The sequence below is a fragment of the Vulpes lagopus genome, chromosome 7, assembly GCF_018345385.1.
Source record: "Vulpes lagopus strain Blue_001 chromosome 7, ASM1834538v1, whole genome shotgun sequence".
Taxonomy (NCBI): Eukaryota; Metazoa; Chordata; class Mammalia; order Carnivora; family Canidae; genus Vulpes; species Vulpes lagopus.
In genome coordinates, this window is record NC_054830.1 from 31,159,694 (window position 1) to 31,186,205 (window position 26,512).

The following is a 26,512-nucleotide window of genomic DNA, read 5'->3' on the forward strand; positions in this document are numbered from 1 at the left end:
ATTTGCCATTTTAATTATTTTATTTTAGTTTTGTTTGCTGTTGTTGGTATTTTTAAGTAGGCTCCCTGCCAAGTGTGGAATCCAAAGAAGGGTTTGAACTCACATCCCTGAGATCAAGCCTTGAGCTGAGATCAAGAGTCTGACACTTAACTGACTGAGCCACCCAGGTGCCCCCATTTTAAAGTACACAATTCATTAATTACAATCACTATATTGTACAACCACCATCATAATCTTTTACAAAAATATTTTCATCATACCGAACAAAAACTCTCTACCTTACATTAAGCAGTAATTCCTTATTTCTCCCTTCCCCTAGCTTCTAATCTCCTTTCTGCCTCTGTGAATTTACCCAGTGTAGATATTTCATCTAAGGTCAATCACACAATATTTTTCTTTTCTGGCTTATTTAACTTAGCATAATTTTTTCAAGGTTCATTCATTTCATAGCATCTACCAGAACATCTTCCTTTTTATGGCTGAATACTATTCCACTGCATGACTATACCACATTTTGTTTACCCATTCATCTGTTGGTAAAACTTGAGTGTTTCCACCTTTTGACTACTGTGAATAATGCTTCAATGTGTACTTGTGTACAAATATCTGTTTGAATCTGCTTCTAGTTGTTTGGGTATACACTTAGGAGTGGAGTTGTCAGATCATGTGTTTAGTTTTTTTGAAGACCTCAAACTGTTTTCCACAGTGTTTGCCATTTCCACCACCAGTGCACATGTACAAGGATTCCAACTTCTTCCTTTCCTCACCCACACTTTTTTTTTTTGAAGATTTTATTTATTTATTTATAGAGACACACAGAGAGAGAGGCAGAGACCTAGGTGGAGGGAGAAGTAGGCTCCCCATGGGGAACCTGACACAGGACTCGATTCTAGGACTCCGGGATCATGACCTGAGCCAAATGCAGATGCTCAATCACTGAGCCACCCAGAAGTCCCTCACCCACACTTGTTATCTCCCATTTTATTTTTTTTTAATTTTTAAATTTTTTAAATTATTTTTTTAATCCCCCATTTTCAAAAATTATAGGTATCCTAGTAGATGTGAAATGGCATCTCATTGGGGTTTTGATTTGCATTTCTCTAATGAATAAGGATGTCAAGCATCTTTTCAAGTGTTTATTGGTCATTTGTTGATCTTCTTTGGAAAAAGTCTCTATTCAAGTTCTTTGCTTATTTTTTAATTGTGGTTTTTTTAATTTTGCTGTTGAGTTATAGGAGTTCTTTATCTCTTCTGTATATGAAAGCCTTATCCATACCATAGTGTTACTTCTCACTTATACTATATCTCTGATATAGTAGGCTGAGATCCAGGTAATCGAGGCTATATATTAATATCTGTCTCCATGATGATGGCAGCAGAGAAAACAGAGGTTGGAGCTGAACACTAGCAATTAAATGCTTTTATGTGGATGTGAAACACCCAACTTCTGTGTATATTTCATTGGTTAAAGCAAGTCACATGGTCATGCCTAATTTGCACAGGAGTAATTTTCAAGTGCCTGGAAGAAGGAGTCAATCATTTGTGCATAGCCCTAATGCTCACTATAGTAGAGAAAGACGAGTGGTATATGAATAAGATACTACCTTTTGGAAAGGAAAGTATAGTTAATTTTTTTTATTCATGGTAGTTATATTCGAAAAGTAATAGCAAACATAGAAGTAGTGAATAGTAAACCACTGCTCCTAAGGGGAATTCCTGCCAGCCTCTGGTCACATTTTGTCGGTGGTCACATTTTGTCATAAATCCATGACCTTGTTTTAACTACATGTATGTAGTTGATTCACTAACACTAAATTCATGGTCGACAGCACTATAACCCATGCTGAGTAAAGAACTATTATTATCCATCGAACATATATTCTCCATGAGGCATCTGACAGGCTTCTTGCCTTTGGGAACATTAGACAGCACTTCAGCACTGAGCTTGAGATGTAACTTAAATAGTGAAATCACCAAATGCAAAACATGTAGTACTAAATAGACGACAAAGAGCATGCTTCTTTATTTTATGAGAGCTGAGACAAAAGGCAGAGCATTGCTTCATTCAACCTCAACTGGCAACGTACATGTTGGGTGATTCAATTTTTTCACCCCTTTACACATGTCTGGGAATAACTGCAAAAGTGCTGTGTATTGATTTGGGGGTGACAAATTTTGATGATGAATAGGTGAATTTGCAAATACTCCATGAATAATGAGAATCAACTAGATTCTAATCTACTTGACCTGTTCAGGAGTAAGGGGCTTACTCAGGATTCCAATTTAGGTCTGATTTCAAAGCTCATTCTCTTTCCAATTCACTACACTGTCCTTATAAACAAGTCACAGGATTACACTTTGCCCTAAGTATTTGATGAATAAATGGCCAATGCAGTCACAGTTCATTCTTCAAGCTTGAGATTCCTGCTAAAGCCTTGAATAATGAACAGGCTAGAGTTGCTGCTTAATCATGAAAACCACATGGACCAAATGGAACTCCAAAGAAGGTAGAAATCAACAGCCATTTGGTAATGTGCATGCTTTGAATGTTATGTGGTAAGAATCATAAGAACTACCTCAGGCTAGATGAAGTTTTTTCTTTGAGGTCTGTGCAAGAGAAGATAATGTGTTCAAGTTTATCCCCAACAAAGACCACGTGGTCCTTGAAATGATTGCCCCAATTGCTGAGGGTACATTTTTAAATCTTATTAGTTTACTATCATTTTATGTATTTATTTTGTGGTAAAATACACATAATATAAAACTTACCACTTTAACCATGTTTAAGTGGCATTAAGTACATTGGTGGGCAACCATCACCGCCATACATCTCCAGAACTTTTCCTGCACCTTCCACAGCCCTCCCCTCCACTGGCTCTGCACAACCGTCATTGTCTTTTCTGTCTCTATGAACTTGACTACTTGAGAGTAATTTTTATTACATGTTGGGACCAAATGTTCTTCTTCAGCATTACTTCTCTGAAATTCTGATGAAAATCAGTGGGGAAAAAAATGAGTCAGACAATATATCTACACTTACATTTAAGTCTTTTTATAAGCAACATTCCAGCTCTTTTTAATAAGACAATTAAGGATTCCAGAGGAGACACTGGCCCCAGCCATCAGTATCTATAACAAATGGGAGGATGTGGGAATTCAGCTTTCACAGAGAAGACCCATGTGATAAATCACCACTGATAACTGGGCAAGTTATTTCTCCTGACTTTCCAGCCTCAGGGCGTTAACTTAACATTTCACAGATCATAGAATTTCCATTATATAGTATCTCTTCCTCACTCAAGACAGTTTCTTTATTATTCTAGAAGTGGTATGAGAAGAATCAAAAGTGTTAGCCACTGATTGCAAGAACAGAGAACTCAATATCAGCTCGGCTCAGACCCAGATAGGTAGTTCTGGCAGGCACTGTTCAGCATACTGAAAATCTAGTATAAAACAATGCTCATCCACATGTCATCACAATCTCAAGTAAAAAAAACAGAGATATCATTATGCGCTTAGCCAACAACATTGTATATTTGCAGTAGTACCCCATAGTCTTGGTACTCTGTCATAATCACAATATATTCCTTTGTTGCCTATAGCCTTCTTTACTCTTGTTATAGTTTACTGAACATTCCTCTAAAACTTTTTTGGAAATCAGCAGAAAATGTATGAAAAAGAAAAGCAAAGCCTCAATTTTACTCATACATTTTTAAGAAAGCAGACCTGTAAAAATGGGGAGTTTCCAAATATGTTCTTATCTATGCTAAGAAAAGGGAATAAAGATGTAAAATAGACATGAGATGATCTCAAAATTACTAGTATTGATACGATTTTGGTTTTAAATTGTTTTACTCATGCTCGAGCAATATGAACTCAAATGAGGTGGCTGAAAAGCATACTGCCATGCAGGCTTTTCAAGATGGGAGGAAAAAATCTTTTATAAGTAATCTAAGAAATGGTACTAAAAATATATCACATAAGTTGTATGTCATAGTTAAGAGGAGGATGGAACACTAATACTTGTTTAAAATGCATGATAGGAGAATACCCTGATGTTGAAGGGAGGCCAGAGTACTTAAAGAGAGGCAAGGGATCCAGCATGGCTGAATGTTAAGAAATGGTTAGCCACTCCGACAAAAATAGGAATATACTCCATAGCTTTCCAAAGGTAAAGGAAAATGAAGGAAACTTCTATTAAAAAAATAGAAGAAAATAGAAAAATGTAGAGGAAAAAGATGGCAAACACAAAGCAACAAAAAGTGGTAGTAAGAATTATTAAGTTATCATAACAAATGTAAATATATTATATCCATCAATTAAAAGATGGATTATCAGTTTGGATTAGAAAGAAAAACACATTATCTATCATATGCTGCTTACTGAAATCCATAAGAAAAAGTTGAAATAAAGGGATGAAAAGGCACATTCTTGCAATTACTCACCAAAAGGAAATTGGTATACAATGTTAATATTATACATACTAGAATTTAAGTCAATATAATTAGTAGTGATAAAAAGAGATGTTACAACTAATCCTTGGTCATTTCAAAATTATTAGTGATACAATTTGTTGATCACTTTGTAATTGCACTGGTTCAATATATCTACACACAAGATTGAGACTGGTGTCATTACTTATGTTCCAGGAAAATATTATTAATGCAGCATTCATAGCTTTTTAAAAACTATAAAAATGGGGCAGCCTGGTGGCTCAGTGGTTTAGCGCTGCCTTCAGTCCACAGCCTGATCCTGGAGACCTGGGATTGAGTCCCATGTCGGGCTCTCTGCATGGAGCCTGCTTCTCCCTCTGCCTGTGTCTCTGCCTCTCTCTGTGTGTCTCTCATGAATAAATAAAATCTTAAAAAATAAAAAATAAAAATAAAAACTATAAAAATGATTTTTTAAAAGATCTTATTTATTTCTTCATGAGAATACACAGAGAGGAGAGAGAGAGACAGAGACAGAGACAGAGACAGAGACAGAGACAGAGACAGAGGGAGAAGCAGGCTCCATGCAGGGAACCGGACGTGGGACTCGATCCTGGGTCTCCAGGATCACGCCCCGGGCTGCAGGTGGCGCTAAACCACTGAGCCACCCGGGCTGCCCTTCAAAAATGATTTTATTAAAATAAATCAAATGCGGGATCCCTGGGTGGCACAGCGGTTTGGCGCCTGCCTTTGGCCCAGGGCGCGATCCTGGAGACCCGGGATCGAATCCCACATCAGGCTCCCTGCATGAAGCCTGCTTCTCCCTCTGCCTGTGTCTCTGCCTCTCTCTCTCTCTCTGTGACTATCATAAATAAATAAAAATTAAAAAAAAAATAAATCAAATGCAAAAAATACTAAAAAAGGATGCCACAAAATAATAAAAGGAAACACCTAGAAAAATATAGTGTAACCATAAACATGTAGGTACTCAAAATATAGCCTCAAACTATATAAAGCAAAAACAGAAATACAAGGATAAACAAACCTATAAATACAACGAGGGATTTTAAGAACCCTCTCTCAGGCACAGAACAATTAAAAAAGCAAACAATTATGAACGCAAAGGAGGTTATTATATCAATAGTAATTATTGCTAACCCTACCATGCTTTTTTCTAACGATCTGGAAACATTACCTTCTTTATTCTTACTTTATATTGGGAAGAAAGATTTGATATTCTTTTTTCCAAAGGAGAAACGAAAGCTATAAGGTGCTAAAAACTTGGTCAAGGTAATTGTCTGAAACTGAATTTTCTGATACATAACTTTCTCTGGATTTGAATACCCTTTTTCCCATCTATCTGTCAGATCTACAGTCCTTAAGTATTTTCGCTGATGTTGTAGAGGGAAGAGTGGTCAAGTAAATAAACACTGCTCCTTAAATTCTGGCTTATGTAACCATGTGCAGATCATATGTTTTCTCTCAGAGTGTGTTCTTAAGCACCAAATGCACGGTTCAGATTCAGTAATTTCTGTGGTCTTATTTCTACAGTTCTTGTGTCTGCCCACTCTCTCTCCCCGTTCTCTGGACTACCACTTTAGACTTAGATCTCAGTTTTGTTATCACAGATGGGCCTTTCCAAGAAAAGTGTTTTCACACCAACTGGACTTTTCAAGCAGTAATTCTATCTAATGCTTCTTAAAATGCCAGGTACTGTAACTGTTGCCCTGTAAAGCAGGAACCATTACTACTTTATTTTATAAATGAGGAAAAATGACTTCACCAAGGTAAAAGAACTTGCTCCAATCATAAATATAGACAGAGAGTGGCAGACGTGGATCAGGTTCCTGGTGTGTCTGGTATCACAGTTCCGGCTTTTAATCCCTATGCCTGGGAAAGACCACCCACAGACCTTATTTCAACAGAGCTGTTTCTTATGTAATATTCATCATCCAGATGAATTCTTGATTATCCACATAGCAACGGGGTCCAGGAGAAGATGGATGCTCCAAAACCATGCACAAGCTCAATGTCAAATTTATCCACACTGATCTGAACTTCTTCTTCAAACATGAAAAGAGTTGCCAAGTGCTTAGCAGAATTGGTTGGTTGGTATTTAAATTACTTTCCCTGCCTACCTCTCTGTCCAAGGCTATGATGCTTGCAATGATTTTTAAATGTGAAAGAGAAAGGAGAAAATAGAAAAGAGCATGAAGTATTCACAATCTTGATCATCAAAACTGGAAAAAAAAAAAAAAGAAGAAGAAACCTCCCTCCTTTCTGCTACCAATCACTCAATGACAGTGAGGATGGGAATATCATCACTTCTTCTAATATCCTTTGGCAAGAGTCAGACAAGAGGTTTCCCAAAACCCCAGGATTGCAGGGAAATGAGAAATAAAGTCATCAATGAGCTAGGCTAGTTAATGTTTACAGTCTCTTCTATGTGGCTGCTAGATTTTTGGTGCCTTTATGGAAATTACACAGATACCCTCCTAAGTACAAATTAGAAAAATCCCCCAATCTCTTGATAAGGTCCTGCATCACAGCAAGGTAAGCTGCAAGGTGCCTTATGCTAAACAAGAGGTACTCCTCCTTTGGGGAATCATCAGAGCACAGATGAATATCAGCTTCCAATCACCCTGTTGGCTGGGAAGCTTTGTACAGTGCACATACTGTATAACTGTATATGGCAGCCCTGATTCCCTCTCAAGCAAGAGCTTATGAATTTATCCATTTGGCGCAGAAAATTCAGATTTAGAAACTGCCTGAATAATTAGCTTCTCTTAGCAAGATCTGATCACTGAGTTTTAATCAGCCATAGCAATAACAACTACCACCACTATTTACTGAATGCCAACTAAATATTAAGCACTGTCCTAGAGAATTTACAGAGATGATGAAATGAGCCAGTCTGTGGAATTGATTTTTAGTGCCATCCATCTGGATATTGATGAATTTCGGTCTCCAATCTCCTTTTTTATTGTGCATAATTAATACTAAGCAAATTCTTTCTGACAGCACTTGGCCAAGAGGCTCCATTAATTTCTGAGGCAACCACAGAACCCTCAGAAGAACCCACCATTGGTATGAGAAGATGCTTTCCTTCCTTTCTGCTAAAGAGCAAGTTCATTCAGTCACTAGATTGAGATACAATAAACTGCACATATTCAAAGAATATAACTTGATAAATTTTGACATATATGTCACACATATATATATGTGTATACATATATAACCACAAAACCATCAGCATAATCAAGATAGAGAAAAAATCCTATTACTCTCAAAAGTTTCCTCTTCCTTTTTGCTATTCCTCCTTCCCACTCTCCTCACTTCTCCTATCTGTAACCACTGATCTGCTTTCTGTCACTATAGATTAAATTTTCTAGAGTTTTATATAAATGGAATCACACTATATAATTTTTTGGTCTGACTTCTTTCACTTAGAATGATTTTTAGATTCCTTCATGTTGTTGCATGTCTCAAGAGTTCATTCATATAGTATTCTACTATATGAATACAACACACTTTACCTACTCATTTATTGATAGACATGTGGTTTCGATTTTTCACTATTAAAAAGAAAGCCCCATCTTTAAGGTATTGTCTCATTTAATTCCTACAACCATGCTATAGTTAGATAATGATATTGTTATTTTTCAGATGATGAACGGAAAGCTCATGAAGGCAAACTAACTTGGCCAATGTTTGGAAGCAACACAGTAGGATTTGAACACAGAGCGAGTGAGTGTCAAAGTTCACGCTCTGGAATACTATGAGCTGAGAAGAATAGATACTTCAAAGAAAGAAGTGACAAGAGATCAGCACAAAGCCTGAAGTCTGTGTGAGTCTTCCATAAAGACATCTGCCTGTGAATGAGTCCATGTCACATGGAGCAAAATCTCAAGTCAGGGGCTGGGAAGCTCCAGTTTTACACTGGAGTCAGAAAACAGCCACACTGGGATCACACCTGCACGAAGGGCTTGCAGGTAATGATTATTTAATAAAGGTCAAATGAATAAATGGCTGAGTGCAAAGTGAATGAATGAATGTACAGAGAAACAGATGATTGGTGGGGAAGATGAGTTATTAATTGACTTGATGGTAAACTCATCCAACAATCCCATGAAACTACTCAAAATATCTCATGAGTAATAAGGCAGAGATCATCCTGATAGTAAATCAACTGTCACATCCACTCACGGGGTAGGCCACTCAGTCCACAGAAAGTGTGGGCAGCTGTGAATTCAGGCAAGAGTCCAAATCCCAAGGCCTACTTGCCATCCTGAGGATCCCAGAATGCTTTATGTAAAGGCTGGGCCATCCATCTTGAGAGCTAGAAACCCCAAAGGCAGCTCTCCTTTACTATGTTTGCAAAGGAGTCTTGGTTTCTCCAGGCATCACACTCTACACACAAGTCTTGACAAGGCCCTGCTCGTGGAACCTGGCCACAAGGCTGCTGATTTGATCTAGTAGAGGCCCTGAAGCCTGAACCCAGCTTCTAGCCCCATCTCTGACAGCTCCATTGAAAACAAGTTCATTAACAGGCAGTTTTATTGAATACTGCACACAGGCATATTTCCCATTGCCATGTGATGATGTCAGTGCATTTCTGGAGCCAAGATCAACACGCATCCATCGTTCATGTGACTGGTTTCCTGAGAACTGTGCGGGAGATCACTCTGGGGCCTCCTTCTACCTCCCTTCCCCACTCACCTCTCACACTACTCAGAAAGCATGGGGATGAGTGACAGCAAAGGTGAACGTAGGAGAGGCTGCTTAGAAGAAATTTAATCCAATCCAGTTGGAGAGCCATGCATCCCACTGTATCCATGAAATTCCATTTTTGAGCTCAGCATGCACTGATAGAATAATGAAATGAAGATGGTGGTACAAACGGCTGGTGAGTCTAATAATGGTGTTTGTGGCATTCTTAGAGGGCTGGTTTGATTGTACGTTCCCTTCTTAGGAACCAGGACCACCCAGCAGGCCTAGAGAGATGAACCACTTTGTCATTCTTCTCTCCCTTCCCCCAGAGCTGCCAGCCCCCATCCCTCTTGACATAAATAGCTTCACACATTAAAAAGAACAAACTGTCAATAGCCCGAAAATGAATGGCAAAACTGGTTGTTGGTACTGTGGCCCCAGCCCAGGAGTGAGTCACAGCTGTAAAGCTCATGGTTCTACAGTAACAGAGACCAGAAGCAATTTCTGGGTTAACAGGCCAAGGGGAAAGCTGAGGAACAGGATCAACGAAAGGATTTTGAAAACATCCTGAATTCTCCTTTAACAAACAGCCTTGGCGGATGCCTGGGTGGCTCAGCAGTTGAGGGTCTGCCTTCAACCTAGAGGCATGTGATCCTGGAGTCCTGGGATCCAGTCCCACATCGGGCTCCCTGCATGCAGCCTGCTTCTCCCTCTGCCTATACCTCTGCCTCTCTTTCTCTGTCTCTCATGAATAAATAAATAAAATTTTAAAACAAACAAACAAACAAACAAACAGCCTTGTATTCAGGCCATATTCAAGAGATGTGGGTCAGGGGCAAGATGCTGGAGATGGAAGGGAGTAGCTTCTAAGGCTCATTCCCTGTTATTATCCACAGGCAACTCTGCTGCAACATCTTGAAGACCCAAATAATGACCTTAGTGATGACAGTAGCTGCCACTCAATAAGGATCAACTATGGGTCAGCATCTTTTAGGGTCTTTAGAGAGAAACTGAATTAGTCTGTAGTCACAGCTACTTCAGACTTGGGTATAAGCCTCTTCATTTTACATTCAGAGTGAGTGAAGCTCAGGGCACTCCAGGTCCATAGCTATAGCTAATAACTGGTAGAGCCAAGATTTGGCTCCATATATTTCTAACATTGGCTTTTCCATTACCCTAGAGCAGCAGTTCTCAAACTTCAGCACATTTCAGAAATACCTGAAATCCCTGTCAAAAAAAAAAAAAAATCAGCCTACCTTCCGAGTTCTGGTTCACTAGGGCTGGGACAGAGCCTGGGAATATGCATTTTTAATAAGTTCCTAGGTGGTGTTAACACTGCTGGTATAGGAACCATACTTTGAAAACCACTGGATTGGCTGACAAAATGTGGGTAAAATAACCATCATTTTTTTTTTTTTAAGATTTTATTTATTTATCCATGAGAGACACGGAGGCGGGGTGGGGTGGGGTGGGGTGCAGAGACACAGGCAGAGGGAGAAACAGGCTCCATGCAGGAAACCCGATGTGGGACTCGATCTTGGGTCCCCAGGATCATGCCCTGGGCCAAAGGCAGGCGCCAGACTGCTGAGCCACCCAGGGATCCCCTCTAACCATCATTCTAAGGCACAACTCAGCTCAAATGTTATCTCTTCAGAGAGGCCTTCCTTGGCTACCCCATCTAAAGTAGCTTCTCTAGATCAGGGACCAGCAAACTACAGCCTTTGGGTTGAATCAGGCCTGCTAACTATTTTTGTAAACAAAGTTTTATCGTTATCGGGCCATGCCTCTTCATCTACATACTGTTTATGACGGCTTTTCCACTACAATATCAGCATCAGGTATTTGAGACAGAGATTATGTGTCCTCCAAAGCCTAAAATATTTACTATATGGCTCTTCAAGAAAAAGTATGTCCTCTCTGGCTCTAAATCGTATCTCCCATTTTTATTGCTTTTCCAGCACGAATCATTTTCTAAAAGTGTCTCATTCACTTGTACAGACAAATTGCTAATTTGTCCATAGCCTTTGCTCTCATGCCAACTCTAGAAGGGCAGGGATACTTGTTTGTTCACGGCTGCCTCTCATTGCCTGGCATACAGTTGGCACTCCATAAGCATAAGCTGAATGAATGAGTATCACTGTTGAGTGCCCAGGTATGTGATACTGCCTAGGAACACGAGGGCCACAGCGGGAAGTAGAGGAAATGTGGTTCTCACCATGTGGGCTGTCAGCCAGAATGAGAGCGGGAGAGGAGCCAGAGATAAACAGAGATTGTTGATGGGGAAAATCAGCCTTTGAAGTTTCCTGCTTCCTGCAATGATGGAGCAACAGGAGGTGGAGAAAAGAATCCCTTAGTCACCAGAGTCAACCTGAGATTAGGAGAAACGTCCCTCCCCTAAGAATGAAAGAGCCTTGTGTGGCACACGTTGCCTGCTCTTCTAACACATGCCAAGTCTGCTTCCTTGGATCTGATATCCTGGGTGGATCACCACAGAAGAAAGAGGGGTGGAGGAGGAAGAGCCCCAACAGGCACTGGAGCTGCAAAGACAGCTGGTGTGAATCGTGGTTCTGCCCTTTATTACCTGTGGCAACCTGGTCGAGTGTCTGATCCCCTCTGGGTGGCAAGATATTCCCTGCAAAAGGGAGGGATATTTTGTACAAGGAGTAGATGCAATTGTTTATTCAGGTGACATCTGTTTACTGAATGAGTAGTATGTATCAGACATTATTTTAGGCACCAAGCACAGGCGGTGGACAAGACAGTGTGAGACTCCCACCAACAGGCTCAGATTTGAGAAGGTTAGGGCATCTGACAAAACGCGCAGACATAAACCTACAGGGAGTATCCATATGAGGGCTCTCTGTTGCCTTATTTTCACCTGCAGGCAGAAACATCAAGGTGGTGATAGGTGTGATGGGGCAACCAAAAGACAGTGGGGTTTTCCAGCCTTCACATCCTTGGATGCCTTGGCGAGAGCTGGACACTGCATGGGCTCCATTCATCTCTCCCCAAGCCGTTCATGACCCCCTGTCCAATATCTTCATGCAAATACAAAGTTGGTAGCGATTTCGTTTCACTTCCGAGCTTCATACAAGTGGGTCGTGTACCATCTGTGAAGCTAGATCTTTGCATGGCCGCCTTCTTCAGTCCTTCAGCAATAGTCCAAATACCACCTCCCCAGAGAGGCCGTCCCTGACCAATTGGTCTAGATTAGCTGGTCCCTCCAACACTCCAGCCCACATCCATTATCACAGAAGTTCTGTATTTTCTTCATGGTATGGATTAAATGGGACACAACTTGTAAAGCACCTAGGATAATGCCTGATGCTAAATGTTCATATCGCCATTATTAACATCATTGTTCTTTTTTCATTTATCACAGTCTTGGATTATCTTTTTTTTGATCTTGGATTATCTTGAACATTGATTTGTTTTCTAATGTATGTCTCTAACACCCACCCCCTTGCAACTACAATCTAGCAGAAACCTTAATTATCTTGTTTACTGTTTTATCCTTAGTGCCTAGAGTAGTGCCTGAAGCATAGTAGCTAAATGCTAGTATCTGTTGGATAAGTGAATGAGTGCATGAAAAAAGCCCAACTGCTTTTTTCAACAAAATTCTCCAGCATACTCTCTGATTCACTCCATACACTCTCAGGGGGGAATGCAATCCCGTGGAACACTGCCAAGCCAGCTCGTTAGAGACAGGTGCTAAAAATGCTCTAAGTGGCAAAGAGAGGCCAGACCAGGAGTGATGCCTCCTGCTGACCTGTTGATTCCTGGGGGTGGGGGGGGTGGGGTGGGGGGGTGAGGGTGGGTTGGTTTGTAGAATATTCTTCTTGGAAAGGCTCTCTTTGCACTCAGAGCAGCCTACAGAAGATGCCCCATGGACTCACTCCTCCCAGGCCTGGTGACTGGGATGTTGCAGGAGACCTCCTCAGGCACCGAGGGAAGTGGGAGCTGTTTTTATCAGCAGGCAGCCCCGAAATCTGCTGGGTGCATGAGAGAATGCACATGGTCAGGTGGCTCCAGGTGGGCCCTGTCCAAGTTGCTCTGGCTGAGTGGAGCCAGAACTTCATCAGAAAGACGGTGCACCTTTACAACACTCACACAGCAGACAACCCAGGGAACAGGAAGGCCTCTGTATTGCAGAATTCAAAATGATTTTACTGGAAGCCCTTGAGAAGGCTGGGAAGGGATCTAGGACTCCTGCTAAGCCTATGCTCCACTCACCTCCTCCACCCCCACCTAACCTTTCCCTGTCCTGGTCAGCCGAAAGATCCCTTCCCCCCTCCTCCTGCCTGCTTGGGGCAATAGTCATCCGTATCACCACAGCTTCACAGGAAGGGCAGTAAGGTGACAACCATTTTATCTAGCACCTTCCGTGTGCATCCCTCATTCGGGGCCCAGAGCAGCTCCTGCGGCCCACAGCTCTCAGAGTATCGGCACCCAGGTCGGGTTGCCTGAGGCTGAATCTGTCTCTGTTGCTCAGCTGTGTGACCGCGGGCATGTGTTTTAATTTCTTTGAGCCTTGCTTTATTCATCTCCGAAACATAGGCAGGAATAATAATTACCAAATAAGGTTGTTTCCAGAATGAAACAGGATCATGTAAGCAAAGTTAAAAACTAGTGGGCAAATAACAGGTGTTAATAATTTTCCACACTGTTGTCGTCGTCGTCGTTGTCGTCGTCTTCGTCATCATCATCATCACCATCATCAGAAAACCGAGGCTCTTGGAAGCCAAACATCCTTGCTGAGGCCAGAGAGGGAGCAGCAGCCAGTTGGGTCTGACTCTAGAGGTGAGGTTCTTCCCCCTGGACCATGCTGCTTCCTCTTCACCCTGTGGCTCCCAAAGGGCTCCCTATATTTGGACTGGGACACAAGTGACTCCCTGCCAGGCCCTTGGCTCTTTCCACCTGGCTCCAGATCTGGGTTTTGGAGCTAGCAGTGCTGTTTCATGTGTGTGCTAGAGCACAGTCCTTCGTGAGAGGCCACCCATCTTCTGCCCCTTGTTGGCTGAGAAAACGCTGAAGTAATCAAGATGGTTAGGGGAGTAGGAAAAGTTGATACAGAACCATCCTTAATGTAGAAGAACATTTTGAAGACTTTTATCCTGAGCCTTACTGCTTCTGCAGAGGACCCCAGTCATCTGCCTGTCTCTTATCAACTATTAGCTGGGTGGCTGCCATGGTCAGGCTCTGTGCTAGGAGGTGGAAGATTCCTGAAGAACAAACCAGACACGATCCCAGCCCTCTTGGATCTTAGAGCAGAGTGGAGGAGGCAAATATCAAACAGATAATTACACCAGTAAGTATCTAATTATGTTTGAAAAGTCTTAAGTAGTAGTAGCAGCAATTGCTACAGAGTATGTAACTGGGGACCTAATCTTCTGTTGGAAGTAGAAGGTGGCCACAGAAGCTCCCTGAGGAAACACATTTAATCTGATACTTGATGGATCAGCAAAAGTCACTGCCTTGAAAGTCAAACACAGAATTTTATGTACCTCTAAGAGAGATGTTGTAGACTTACATAGAGCTCAAAACCAACTAATTCACCCCCTCCTGTAGGTACTACTGGATGGTCTGCTTTGCCACATGTTGTAGAATACTATGAAAGTCAAACGTCAGGGGCACCTGGATGGCTCAGACGCCTCTAGGTGGCTCAGCCGGTTAAGTGTCTGCCTTTGGCTTGGGTCATGATCCTGGGGTCCTGGGATAGAGCCTTGTGTCAGGCTTCCTGCTCAGTGGGGAGCCTGCTTCTCCCTCTCCCTCTGCCTCTCCACCCTGCTCATGCTCTCTCTCCCTTCCCCTCTCTCAAATAAATAAAATCTTAAAAAAGAAAAAAAGAAAAAAAAGCCAAACATCGGACAATTACCTCTGATATCTTCATCTTTCCTATGATGGTTTGATGTGCAAATACTTCTGGAGAAGTAACTGAATCACCACTCTTTATGAGCAAAACCACAGTTAAGGTCAAGGTAATATTACTAATGTTTGGAGTACCAAGGATTGGTGCCTTCATATTTGAGAATCTTCCACAGATCCCTAGAGCATCCAAAACATCGATGGAAAGGAGACACAAGTCAGGAGACACAACCTGATGGTCTCTTCAGGTTTGCATGGAGTAATGAGTAGAATTAACATAAAAACAAACAAACAAACAAACAAACAAACAAAAAAACCAAATTGACATGGTCGTAATGAAGACTGTCTACCCAGAGGACTTACCAGTTAGTTAACTTTCCAGATAGCAGTTTGTCACCATAAATCAAAAGCCTTAAAAAGGTTTACATGAGACCATTCTGCGCTAAGAATTGTGAGGAATAGGCGAATGTGCAAGACGGAGGGCTACTGCCCATCTTATTTAATGCGGAAGAAAGCTGCCAACAAGGCACACAGTCAAAAATAGACCTTTGGCTCAGGGGTGGTACTCTTGGTATTTGGGAGGGGTGGCTGCTTCTTTGAGCAGAATCATCTGGTAATTTTCAGGATGTTAAGCATCCAAGCCTCTACCCATTTTAATGCTAGTAGAGTTATTTTGACAAAGTACCCCCTTCTGAACATACATTTCCAAATGCTCCCTAGTGGTGGATGGTACCTTTCCAGGTTAGAAAATATCATTGAAGACCAACAACCTCTGAGAGGATAAGCTAGATCTAAATACATGGATACCAAAATATGTTCATACCAAATACCAAAAAATGTTCATAATACATGAAGTGAAACAAAAGTCAGAGTTAAGTGGACAGCGTCATCACATTTTTGTCCAAAACAAAACAGAAAGTACTCCTATTACAAACATACTTGCTACATGCATACAAAAAAGGTTACAAAACAATACTTCCTCGACTGGTGGAATGATGGAGGATTTTGATCCACTTCCTTATATTTTCTCTTCTTTCTGGTTTGTTTTCTGGTTTGTTTTCTGGTTTGTTTGTTTGTTTTCCAATAAGCCAGCTTTCCTTAATCAAAAGTGATTTCTGTTTTGGAGAACAAAAGGTGACCCACCCACCACTGCCTGCTCCTCATAACACTCGGATTCTTCTTTTGTCTTATTGAGCACCATGGGGTCTGTTAGGAGAGCACTGGCCCCTGTTCAAGCAGCAAGGAATCACCATGTTTTCCCTCTGCCAAATATTTGACCCTGTTACAAGGGAGCAGCTATTAAACTGGAGCTAGAACATGGTAGGTACTCAAACAAATGTCTGCTGATGTGAGTCAGAATTTTATGTTTTGATTGGGCCAGAATTTTTGCTGACAGATCCTTTAGGTTTCAACATCACTTTCATTCAGTGGTTCTCAACTGGGGTGCCCAACCTAACCCCCAGGATCACTGGGCACTGCCTGGAGACAGGTTGGGTCACCCCAAAGTCTAGAGGAACAGGTGTTGTGTGCTTCTGCTATCTCATGAGTAGAAGACAAGGAAACTGCTAGTCATCCTACACTGCACAGGACAGCCCCAACAGCAAAGAATTATCCAGCCCAGAATTTCAATAGTGCTCAGGCACAGAAATCATGCTCACCATTTGCCTGCCTCTCTTTTCTTTTGTTTCAAAGATTTTATTTCTTTATTCATGAGAGACACAGAGAGAGAGAGAGGCAGAGACACAGGCAGAGGGAGAAGCAGGCTTCCTATGGGCAGCCCGATACAGAACTTGACCCCAGGACCACAACTTGAGCGAAAGGCAGACGCTCAACCACTGAGCTACCCAGGTGGCCACCATTTACTTGTCTCATGGCTTGTTAAAAATCCTCCAATTTTTTTCTGAAGTATCATTTACTGTAAATTTATCACAATAACAGCTCTAGAAGATGGGGCACATACTATAAACTGATTTGAAGACAAATTGGAGCTTTAAAGAAACTGGATGGGCAATTAGGACAGTTCAGGTACTGGAGGGCTTTCTGATGTCATAACACAGCTCCTTTGAAGTGAACAAAGGGGGAAAAATCAGAGCAACCTCACTCATGACTTTTTAGGCCAGTCATTAAGAATCACAGCATAAAGGCTCTTCCTTTCTGGCATCATCTATTATATTTATCACTTTTCACATTACTTTAAGATGGTTGGGTTTTGCAGTAGTAGGTTTTTATGAAATTAAGTGCCCCTATTCAAAAACACCTCCCTAAGTGGGAGGTGACTTCCATGTGCATTATATTTAATTGAAGGCATTTCTCAGAAGAAATAGAATAATAAAGAGTATCACCTGAAAGTATATTACCAACCCCATGATCAGGGAGTAAAATGAAAGGTTTCTACCAGAAATGAAAGCACATTACTCCTAACCCGAACTGGTCTTTAGTATTTCGCCTGTGGCACAAAGCATTCAACGTTCATTGTAATTTCTCTTGATAGAAAAATGAAGTTTCTTAAATCAGAGACAACTAAACATGATACTAAACATCAGAATTTTTAGTGAAAGGCATTCAGGGTTTCAAATTTGTCTAATCTTAAAACATTCTACACAGCTTTTAAAAAATCTTTAAATCTATAAGTAGTTTCATAAGTAATAGATTTTAAAAGATCTCATAATTTTAAAATTTGAACACCATTTCTCTTATGCAGCATGATCCCTTCAAATACCTTTAAATACAGACTCCTATTTTATTTTATTAGGCAAATATACAGCCCTTCAAACAGCTTGAAGAGAGTCTCTCTCTAGAGAACAACTGCCCTTCCTAACCATCTGTGTCGCATAGGTTTGAATAAATTCAGGGAATAGAGAAAACCATCCAAGGAATAGCAAATTATAAGAGATGAGAATATCCTTTCACTGGACATAATTAAAACCATTTGTTTAACAGCATTAATTGTTTTCTGTCAAACAAATAAAAGAAAGTTGGTTTTTGTTTCCCCAAAACGTTCATTTTGGATGAGTCAAGCGGCCCTCAAAAACACTATCAGCATTCACTTTTGGAATTGTGAACTGAACCAAGACCCCAGCTTCTGCAACTGTCTGTTCTCTTAAGCCAACAGAAATTTTTCCCTGCATCTGAAAATCTCAGAATAATGTTTCATGGTATTCTACATAAGCAGGAAACCCCAAATAGCTTAACTTCAGAATTTCAGGGGCCAGTTTTTAGTAGAAAGCAATGTGAACAAAAGAAAGATGGGTCTCTTAGAAGCTGCTGGAAATGAAGTTTGCAAGAAAATGAAACAAGCTCACAGATGTATCTAGGTGTGAAAACTCCATGCTCAAACACTGGCAGCAGAATGGTGATGTCAAACAAAGATATTCAGTCATCCACCACCTCTTTTGAGTGTTCAGACAAACTCAATCAAATACTCTCATTCTTCTGAAGCTTACTCTTTAATAATACCATCTTCACCAAAGCAGAAGGAAATAAAGATATAACAACCTGCAAACTGAGAGAAAAATGTTCTTATTTCTTGCAGCTAATATCTCAACACAGAACTCCCTAAATCCTCGTGGAGATTATTTTCTGAGAATGTTTTCTGTTCTATTACATTTTCTTCCTTAGAAGAATGATAAAAGAGATCACAAAAAATGAAATGTCTTCAGAGCTTAGGAAGGTAACACAAAGTGGCTGGGTGACCTAGAGATATCCAACTGCCTAGAAAGAACGGCCAGTGCACAGCTAACTGGCCAGCGCACAGCTAACTGGCCAGCACCAATCCTTGCAGGGATGAGATGCCAGATCCTCAGTTGTTCAAGACATCCATATGAATTTCTACATAAAGATTCCTAATTTTTAAGAATTAGTAACTAATTCAAAATTTTATTTTAATTTTTTTATTGGAGTTCAATTTGCCAACATATAGCATAACACCCAGTGCTCATCCCACCAAGTGCCCTCCTCAGTGCCCATCACCCGGTCACCCCAACCCCCTGCCCACCTCCCCCTAATTCAAAATTTTAAATAATACTTTTCTAGCTAAGCAAATCCTGCCTGTGTACTTGATTTCAGGTGCCAGTTTGTGCTCTCAAATACTAGAAGAAGAGAATGAGAAATGGCCAAAGGGATGTTACTGAGGGTCCATTCTTGAGTTGTTTGCAAATTCTTCAGCCTTGCCTAATCATAAAGAACATTTCCTGGGAGACTTATCATCCTGAAAGTTCCTGACATCAAAATTTTGGGGTAGTTTAAGCTTCAAAACATTCTGTCAGCCATAGGAAAGATCACTAGAGAAAGCCATCTTCTGTGTCACAAGGCAAAAATAGGGGTGGACCTCTCCAGGACCATGAAAAGTGTCCAGCTTCTAAACCAACAGAAGGCAGGTGAAAGAGAAAACCCCAAGTATAGAAATACAAAGCGGAGAGTGTATACTATTGAGAAAAATGCAGTGAAAGAGAAAGAAACAAAGTCCATCTGATCGAGCCAATAATACTTATGGCCTGTAGGTATTGCCAAATATTTCAGGAAATGCCAATGTCTTTCTTTGTAAAGCAAGGCTGAACTTAGTATTAAACACAACATATATCACTGAGAGGAATAAGGCAAATCCTTATTTCCTCACTCTCCTTTAACAAAGAATCATTAAGACTATTGGCCAATGTAGCACTCCCTTTCCCTCTCCAAAAATCAAGTCTCCCTCCCTAATGTCTCAAAGCCAACATTTCTGAGAAGTTTCCATCTTCTGTTGACAGTGAATAATAGCAACCCAGAACAAATGAGCAATGGCCCACACAGGACTCAGTTTCTTTTCTCTTCTTCAGTACCCACTGGTGTCCCAGATGTCGCCAACCCGTGGAGCCCCAACCATTTGTCTGAATCAGCAAAATGAACTCTTCCTTCTGAACTGGAATGAAGGACGGGCAGGACAAAGAAAAACAGCCCAAACCACACTTGCCCTCCCCATCAAGAATGGTACCTGTTCAGGCTTCAGCCCCGGCGGGATCCAAGCATACTCCTCCAAGGCACAGCCCGAGTCGTCATCTGACGTGGAGTTCCTCTGGAAGTCAAACATGAGTTTGCTGACAGTCTTCTCCATCTCTAGGGGCATCACTGTCACCATGTGCTCCTCCTGAGGGCACTTGCAGTGTAGGCAGATCTTCCTGCAAGCAGCAAAGGTGGGAGGTAAGAAGGAAGGTAAAAGAAACCATTGATCATCTGGCTGCCAGTCACCAGCCCTTGGATCCCAAACCATAAACACATTCCTTGGCAACTGGCTTTTGGCAAGAGCATCTAAAGCGGTACTCCACAGCATGCCTGTCTTCTTGAAGGTGTGGTGCTGCACATGTGGAAATGTCATGAAAGGTCAGAGGCCACCAGGTAAGCCTGATGAGAATATTTGAACATGGACTCCCACCTGTTCTTCTAAATCAATATCCCAAAAATAATGTCAAAATATCTTTTATTAGATAGAGCACTGGATAGGGACCATGACTACAATTTTAACTAGAATAGTAAATTAAATCGACATAATACATATGATGATCAGAAATATTACCAGGGGATTTAACAAATGCTGGCAACATACCGTTTGCATTTCCTAGAAGCTTGGGCGGTTTTTTTTTTTTTAAGATCTTACTTATTTATTCATGAGAGACACTGAGAGAGAGGCAGAGACACAGGCAGAGGGAGAAGTAGGCTTCATCCAGGGAGCTGGATGTGGAACTCGAGCCTCAGTCTCCAGGATCACGCCCTGGGCTGAAGGTGGCGCTAAACCGCTGAGCCACCCGGGCTGCCCTGAAAGTTTTTATTTTATTTTATTTTATTTTTATTTATTCACGAGAGACACAGAGAGAGAAACATGCAGGGAGGCTCCATGCAGGGAGCCTGACGTGGGACTTGATCCTGTGTCTCCAGGATCATGCCCTGGGCTGAAGGTGGCGCTAAACCACTGAGCCACCAGCTCTGGAAGGTTTTAAAGAGAACTGCCCGCGAGGTTTTCTTTAAGAAAAAGAGTAAGAATATATTTTCCCACCAAACAAATCTGGCCCTAAGATCTCATGGGAAAGACATTTCACCTCTACTAAATATCCCCATAGGTTTGAAATTCCAATCAGAAACCCAAATCTTTCCCACATTGGTTGTTTTTTTTTTTTTTTTTTAAATACAGTATAAGAGGATCATGCATGTGAATTATTTCAAAAGGTAGCAGCCAAAGATAAAATCTCTCCCCAAAGTTGAACATTTCTCTTTTAAGGTTACCATCTGTTCCCTTTTCCATGGCTACAAAAATGATGAAGCAGTAAAAAGGTTGATGTCAGCAGTACAAAAGCATTTCTAGCTTCTACCAATGAAAAAGAGAAGAAAAAGAAATCAAGGAGGAAAATTTTTAGAAAACGAGCTGTTCTACGTGGTACTCAGATCTTTATGATTAGTTTCAGTAGCATCTTATTAAGGCAATGAGAGGGTTCAGAATCCCCACATATGCCTAATTTTTTGACAACAGCTTTGTTAAGATAGAATCCCTGTACCATAAAGGTCATCATTTTAAAATGTACAAATCACTGGCTTTTAGACATTCACAGAGTTTGAAACTCTCACCACTATTTAACGGTAGAATGTTTTCATCATCCCAAAAGAAACCCAAGGCACGTTTAGCAGTGACTTTCCACAATCCCCTCCCCTTCAACCCCAGGCCCTGACAACCACTTATCTATTTTTTTTGTCTCTATGTGGCTTTGCCTGTTCTAGAAAGGCATATGTATGGAATCATGCAATATGTAGTTTTTTGAAACTGGCTTCTTTTACAGAGTAGGATGTCTTCAAGATTAATTCATGTTGTAGCATGTGACAATCCTTCCTTCCCTTCTATTGCATTATAATATTCCAGAGAATGGATATATTACATTTTGTTCATCCATTCATCAGTTGGACATTTGGATTATTTCCACTATTTTTATTTTTGTGAATAATACTGCTCTAAATATTTATATACAAGTGTTTTTGTGTGAACACAGGTTTTCAATTTTCTTGAGTATATATCCAGGAGTAGAATTGCTAGGTCATATGGTAACCTTATGTTTAACATTTTGAGGAACTGTCAAACTGTTTTTCAGAAATAGCTATACCGTTTTTATATTTCCACCATTAATGAATGTTTTATTTTCTTTATATCCTTGTCACACTTGTTAATATCTTTCCATTGTTTCCATCCTAGTGGGTGTGGAGTGACATCTTATTGTGGTTTTGATTTGTACTTCATTAATAGCTAATGATATTGAGCATCTTTTTATTTTATTATGTATCCTCTTTGGAGAAATGTCCATTGAAAGTCTTAGTCCATTTTTAAAATTGTTGTCTTTTTCTTGTTGAATTATAAGCATTCTTTATATATATATTTCTGATTATAAGTCCTTTATCAGAAATAAGATTTGTAAAAATATTCTCCCATTTTGTGGGTGGTCTTCACTTCTTTTTTTTAATTGTATGAACACTTCCAAGTCTGTTTTTTTTTAAACATAGGCCTTCAGGATTTTATTTTAATTAATTAATTAACTAACTAACTAATTTATCTATTTGTATTGGGGGGGGGGCAGAGAAAGAAGAGAATCTTAAGCAGCATGGAGCCTGATGCAGAGTCTGATCTTACAACCCTGAGTTCATGACCTGAGCCAAAATCAAGAGTCAGATGCTTAACTGAACCACTCAGGTGCCCCTGGTTGCCATATTCTTGATATGACTACTGAAGCACCAAAGTTTCTTATTCTGATAAAGTCTTCTGCTATGCTTTGTGCTTTTGGTGTCGCATCTAAGAAACCTTGTCTAACTCATATTCATAAAGATTTACTCCTATGTTTTCATCTAAGATGTTTATGGCTTTAGCTCTTTTTAAAAAAAAATATTTTATTTACTTATTCATGAGAGACACAGGGAGAGAGAGAAAGAGAGAGAAAGAGAGAGGCAGAGACACAGAGGGAGAAGCAGGCTCCACGCAGGGAGCCTGATGTGGGACTTGATCCCGGCACTCCAGGATCACGCCCTGGGCCGAAGGCAGGTGCCAAACTGCTGAGCCACCCAAGGATCCCCGGCTTTAGCTCTTATATTTGGGGTCTATGTTCCATTTTGAATTGGTTTCCATGCATGGTGTAAGGTAGGAGTCCAGCTTCATACTCATGTAGTTATTCAACTGTCTTAGCACCATTGGTTAAAAACTTGATTCTTTTTCCTTTGGGTTGCCTTGGTGTCTTTGTCAAAAATCAGTTGATCATAAATGTAAGACTTTTTTTTTTTGGATTTTCAGTTCTAGTCCATTGAGCTCTCTGTCTACCTTATGCCATTACCACTCTGTCTTCATTATTGTAGTTTTGCAGTAGGTTTTGAAATTGTGAATATGAGTTGTCCAGCTTTGTCCTTTAAAAAAAATGTGTTGGCTCTCTTAGGTCCTTGGCATTTGCATCATAAAATATGAATTTTGGATTAACTTGCCCGTTTTTTGCAAAAAATCTAGCTGGGATTCCAATAGGAACTGCACTGAATCTAGAGATCAATTTTGAGAATACTGCTATCTTAACAATATTAGATCTTCCAATTCATGAACGAAAGATGTCTTTCCATTTATTTCAGTCTATTTTAGTTTCTTTCAATGCTATTTTATGGTTTTCTGTCATGAGTCTTACATATTTTTTGTTAAGTTTATTCCCAAGTATTTTATTCTTTTTAATGCTATTGTAAAATTGTTTGCTTAATTTCCTTTTCACATTGTTATGGTGTAGAACCACCAAGAATGCTTGTACATTGATCTTCCATCATACAATCTTGTTGAACTAGTTTTTTTCAGTTTTAAGAGTATGGTGTATGTGTTTGTATTCCTTAGCATTTCCCATATGCAAGATCATGTCATCTACAAATGGAGATAGTTTTATTCTTTCTTTTCCAATTTGATACCTTTTATGTCTTTGTCTTGCCTTATTGCCCTGGCTACAACCTTCAGCATAATGGTCAACAGAAGTGGCAGTGGCAGATATCTTTGTTGTGTTCTTGATCTTAAGGAAAAACATCCAATCTTTCACCCTCAAGTATTATTTAGCTCTAGGCTTTTTGTAGATGCCCTTTATCAAGTTGAAGAAGATTCTTTCTACGCTAGTTTGTTGAGTGTTTTTTTTTTTTTTTAATGACAAAAGGGTATTGGGTTTTGTCAAATGTTTTTTCCAACTATTAAGATGATCAGTTGGTTTTTGTCCTCACTCTATTAATGTCTTATGCCTAACATTTGACACCAAAATGTACTCAAGAAACAAAATCAGTTTAGTTCAGCCAAGTCAGGCTTGTCAGATTTTCCCACTTCCTGCTTTTCATCAGATCGAAAATATACACAGACAGAATGCACACTTGGATCTGGTTTGCATCTCCAAATTCAAAGGGGTTTCTTCCAAACCTTGGCTGCTGCTTTTAAAAATAGTCAGAGCCCATTTTAACAGTAACTCTTTAATTAACCAGCTACTGTAAAGAAGTCAAGGGTGTTAGGAAGTGGTCAGGGATTTTCCTCTCCAGTTATTTTTATACCAGTTAATGACTTAAGAGAAAAAAAAAAAAAACTCAGTGTATTTTAGCAAGTTTAGGAAGCTCTTTGGTGACTTATGGTTTATACTAGAAAGTCATACTTTTCAAACAAAATGTAAAAGATTTTTTACCAAACTCAGTCTCCAAAATATTGATCTGTGCAACTCATGTATTCAGCACTGCAGGGAAAAGTGCAATATTTAATGTTTGAAGGACATAATCTAACGAACTGAAGTCCCAGGAAAAGAAAAAAAGACAAGAAAATAACAAAATACAGAATACAGAACCAGATCCAGAATGAATCTCACTGAGTAGAACTATGAACAGAACAGAGAAAGGGGAGATGGCTAAGGGCCCATTTTGTCACTCAACAACCATCAAGTACCTACCATGTGCCAGGCATGCACTGCTCTTGCACCCGGGATACCTAACCAAAACAAACAATGATCTCTCCCCTCCTGGGACCTGAGCAATCCACATAATGAATAATTTGGTCAAATAGCACATTAAAGATGCTAAGTGCTCAGGAATACAAGAAAGGTGAATCAGGATGAGGGTGATCTGAATTGTGAGGGTGCATACATGGGCAGAACACATAGCATTTGGCTTACGCATACCTTACACTCATGAGTTCAGATTTGTACACTAGTCCTCCAAGAAAGAAAATATTATCCCCACTTTCCAGAGAAGAAAGCAAAGGCCCAGAGGGATAAAGCAACATGTTCAAAGTAAACCCGAAATGGTGAGCGGAACACAGACTCAAAATAGGATTTACGTGACCCCAAACCCCAACAATTAACTGCAGAAGGTGCACTTGACCCCAACCACAGAATACCCTTTTGCCCTTGAACAACAAACACATTCAGAAAAATCAAAATCAAAGAGAAAGAAAAAGGAAAAAAGAAAACAAAATGGTAAATCAAAACCATGAGGACCTCATGTGTTTTCCCTGCTAGCTGCTTGCCTTCTACTTCTCATTGATAATTAACAGGCACTCCCGTGGAAAGGCATTTTTATTTGCAAAGAATTTTCAATCTTTGAGTGAGCCATGACAGCCTTTGGAAAGACTAATCTAATAACCCCTGTTTATAAATGGGGAACCCAAGGCCCAGATGCTCAGAAAGGAGCAGAGGGTCAGAGATAGGCCACGAGGATTTCTCTTGATCCTCATGTCTCTCTCCCCCTCTTGGTAAAATGTACATAGCAACACCCAATGGCTCTGTCTTCCAACACACTGATTAAAGCTCTTCAGGGGTGTGTGGAGGAAATCTATGATTTGGCTTAAAAAAAAAAGACATTTATGAAAATAGAACCTGCTAGTATAGCAGGATTTCATTTTTTAAAAAAAAGACCATATAAAGTGTGCATTGGTTTCATTCTGTCAGAGCTGACATGCTACCTGCACATAATTGGGTTTGTGAATGACAGGTTTCCAAGGAAGAAGGCAGGATTCCGAGCAGTGATCCCTCACTCCCCTTCCTTCCCTCCCTCTGCCCGGCAACCACTCTTGCAACCCTCCTAATCCAAAAGCTATTAATGTATTTGCTTCCACATCCAGAGGCCTCAATCTGCTCTTCCATGGAACACACAAGACTGGTGGGCAGCAGAGGCTCTCTTTTCTAACCATCTCAAAGTATTCTGGTCATCTGGGCCCAGGGCCACACCATTTGGAGAATAACTAATTTATGCTAATTAATTTACCTACAGTGCTGTGAAAGGATTCATTATAAATAGGCTGGGTGCCTGTGTGTGTGTGTGGGGGGGCTCATCTTGGAAATGTTGACACATTATTTACAACACTGATCTCAGAACCCAAATGTCTTGTTTTGTATGAGAAAACAAACATGATAGGATGAAGGGAAAAGGGATCCTCCTTTATAATGCGATTCTGACAAGTTCGTTTCCTCAACTGCAGGATTCTAGATTCAGATGGCATTACAAACATCATTAAGTCCTTT

General features: G+C 40.3%; 1 protein-coding gene across 3 annotated transcripts in view; it reads right to left on the bottom strand.

The window, feature by feature from the left end:
* PRICKLE2 (prickle planar cell polarity protein 2) overlaps positions 1-26,512 on the bottom strand; it is a 321,321-nt gene that overhangs the window by 70,876 nt on the left and 223,933 nt on the right. For all 3 annotated transcript variants that reach the window (XM_041760924.1, XM_041760925.1, XM_041760926.1), the window contains one exon: positions 19,975-20,158. In XM_041760924.1, the coding sequence (XP_041616858.1) occupies positions 19,975-20,158 (184 nt within the window). The remainder of the gene's footprint in view (positions 1-19,974; positions 20,159-26,512) is intronic.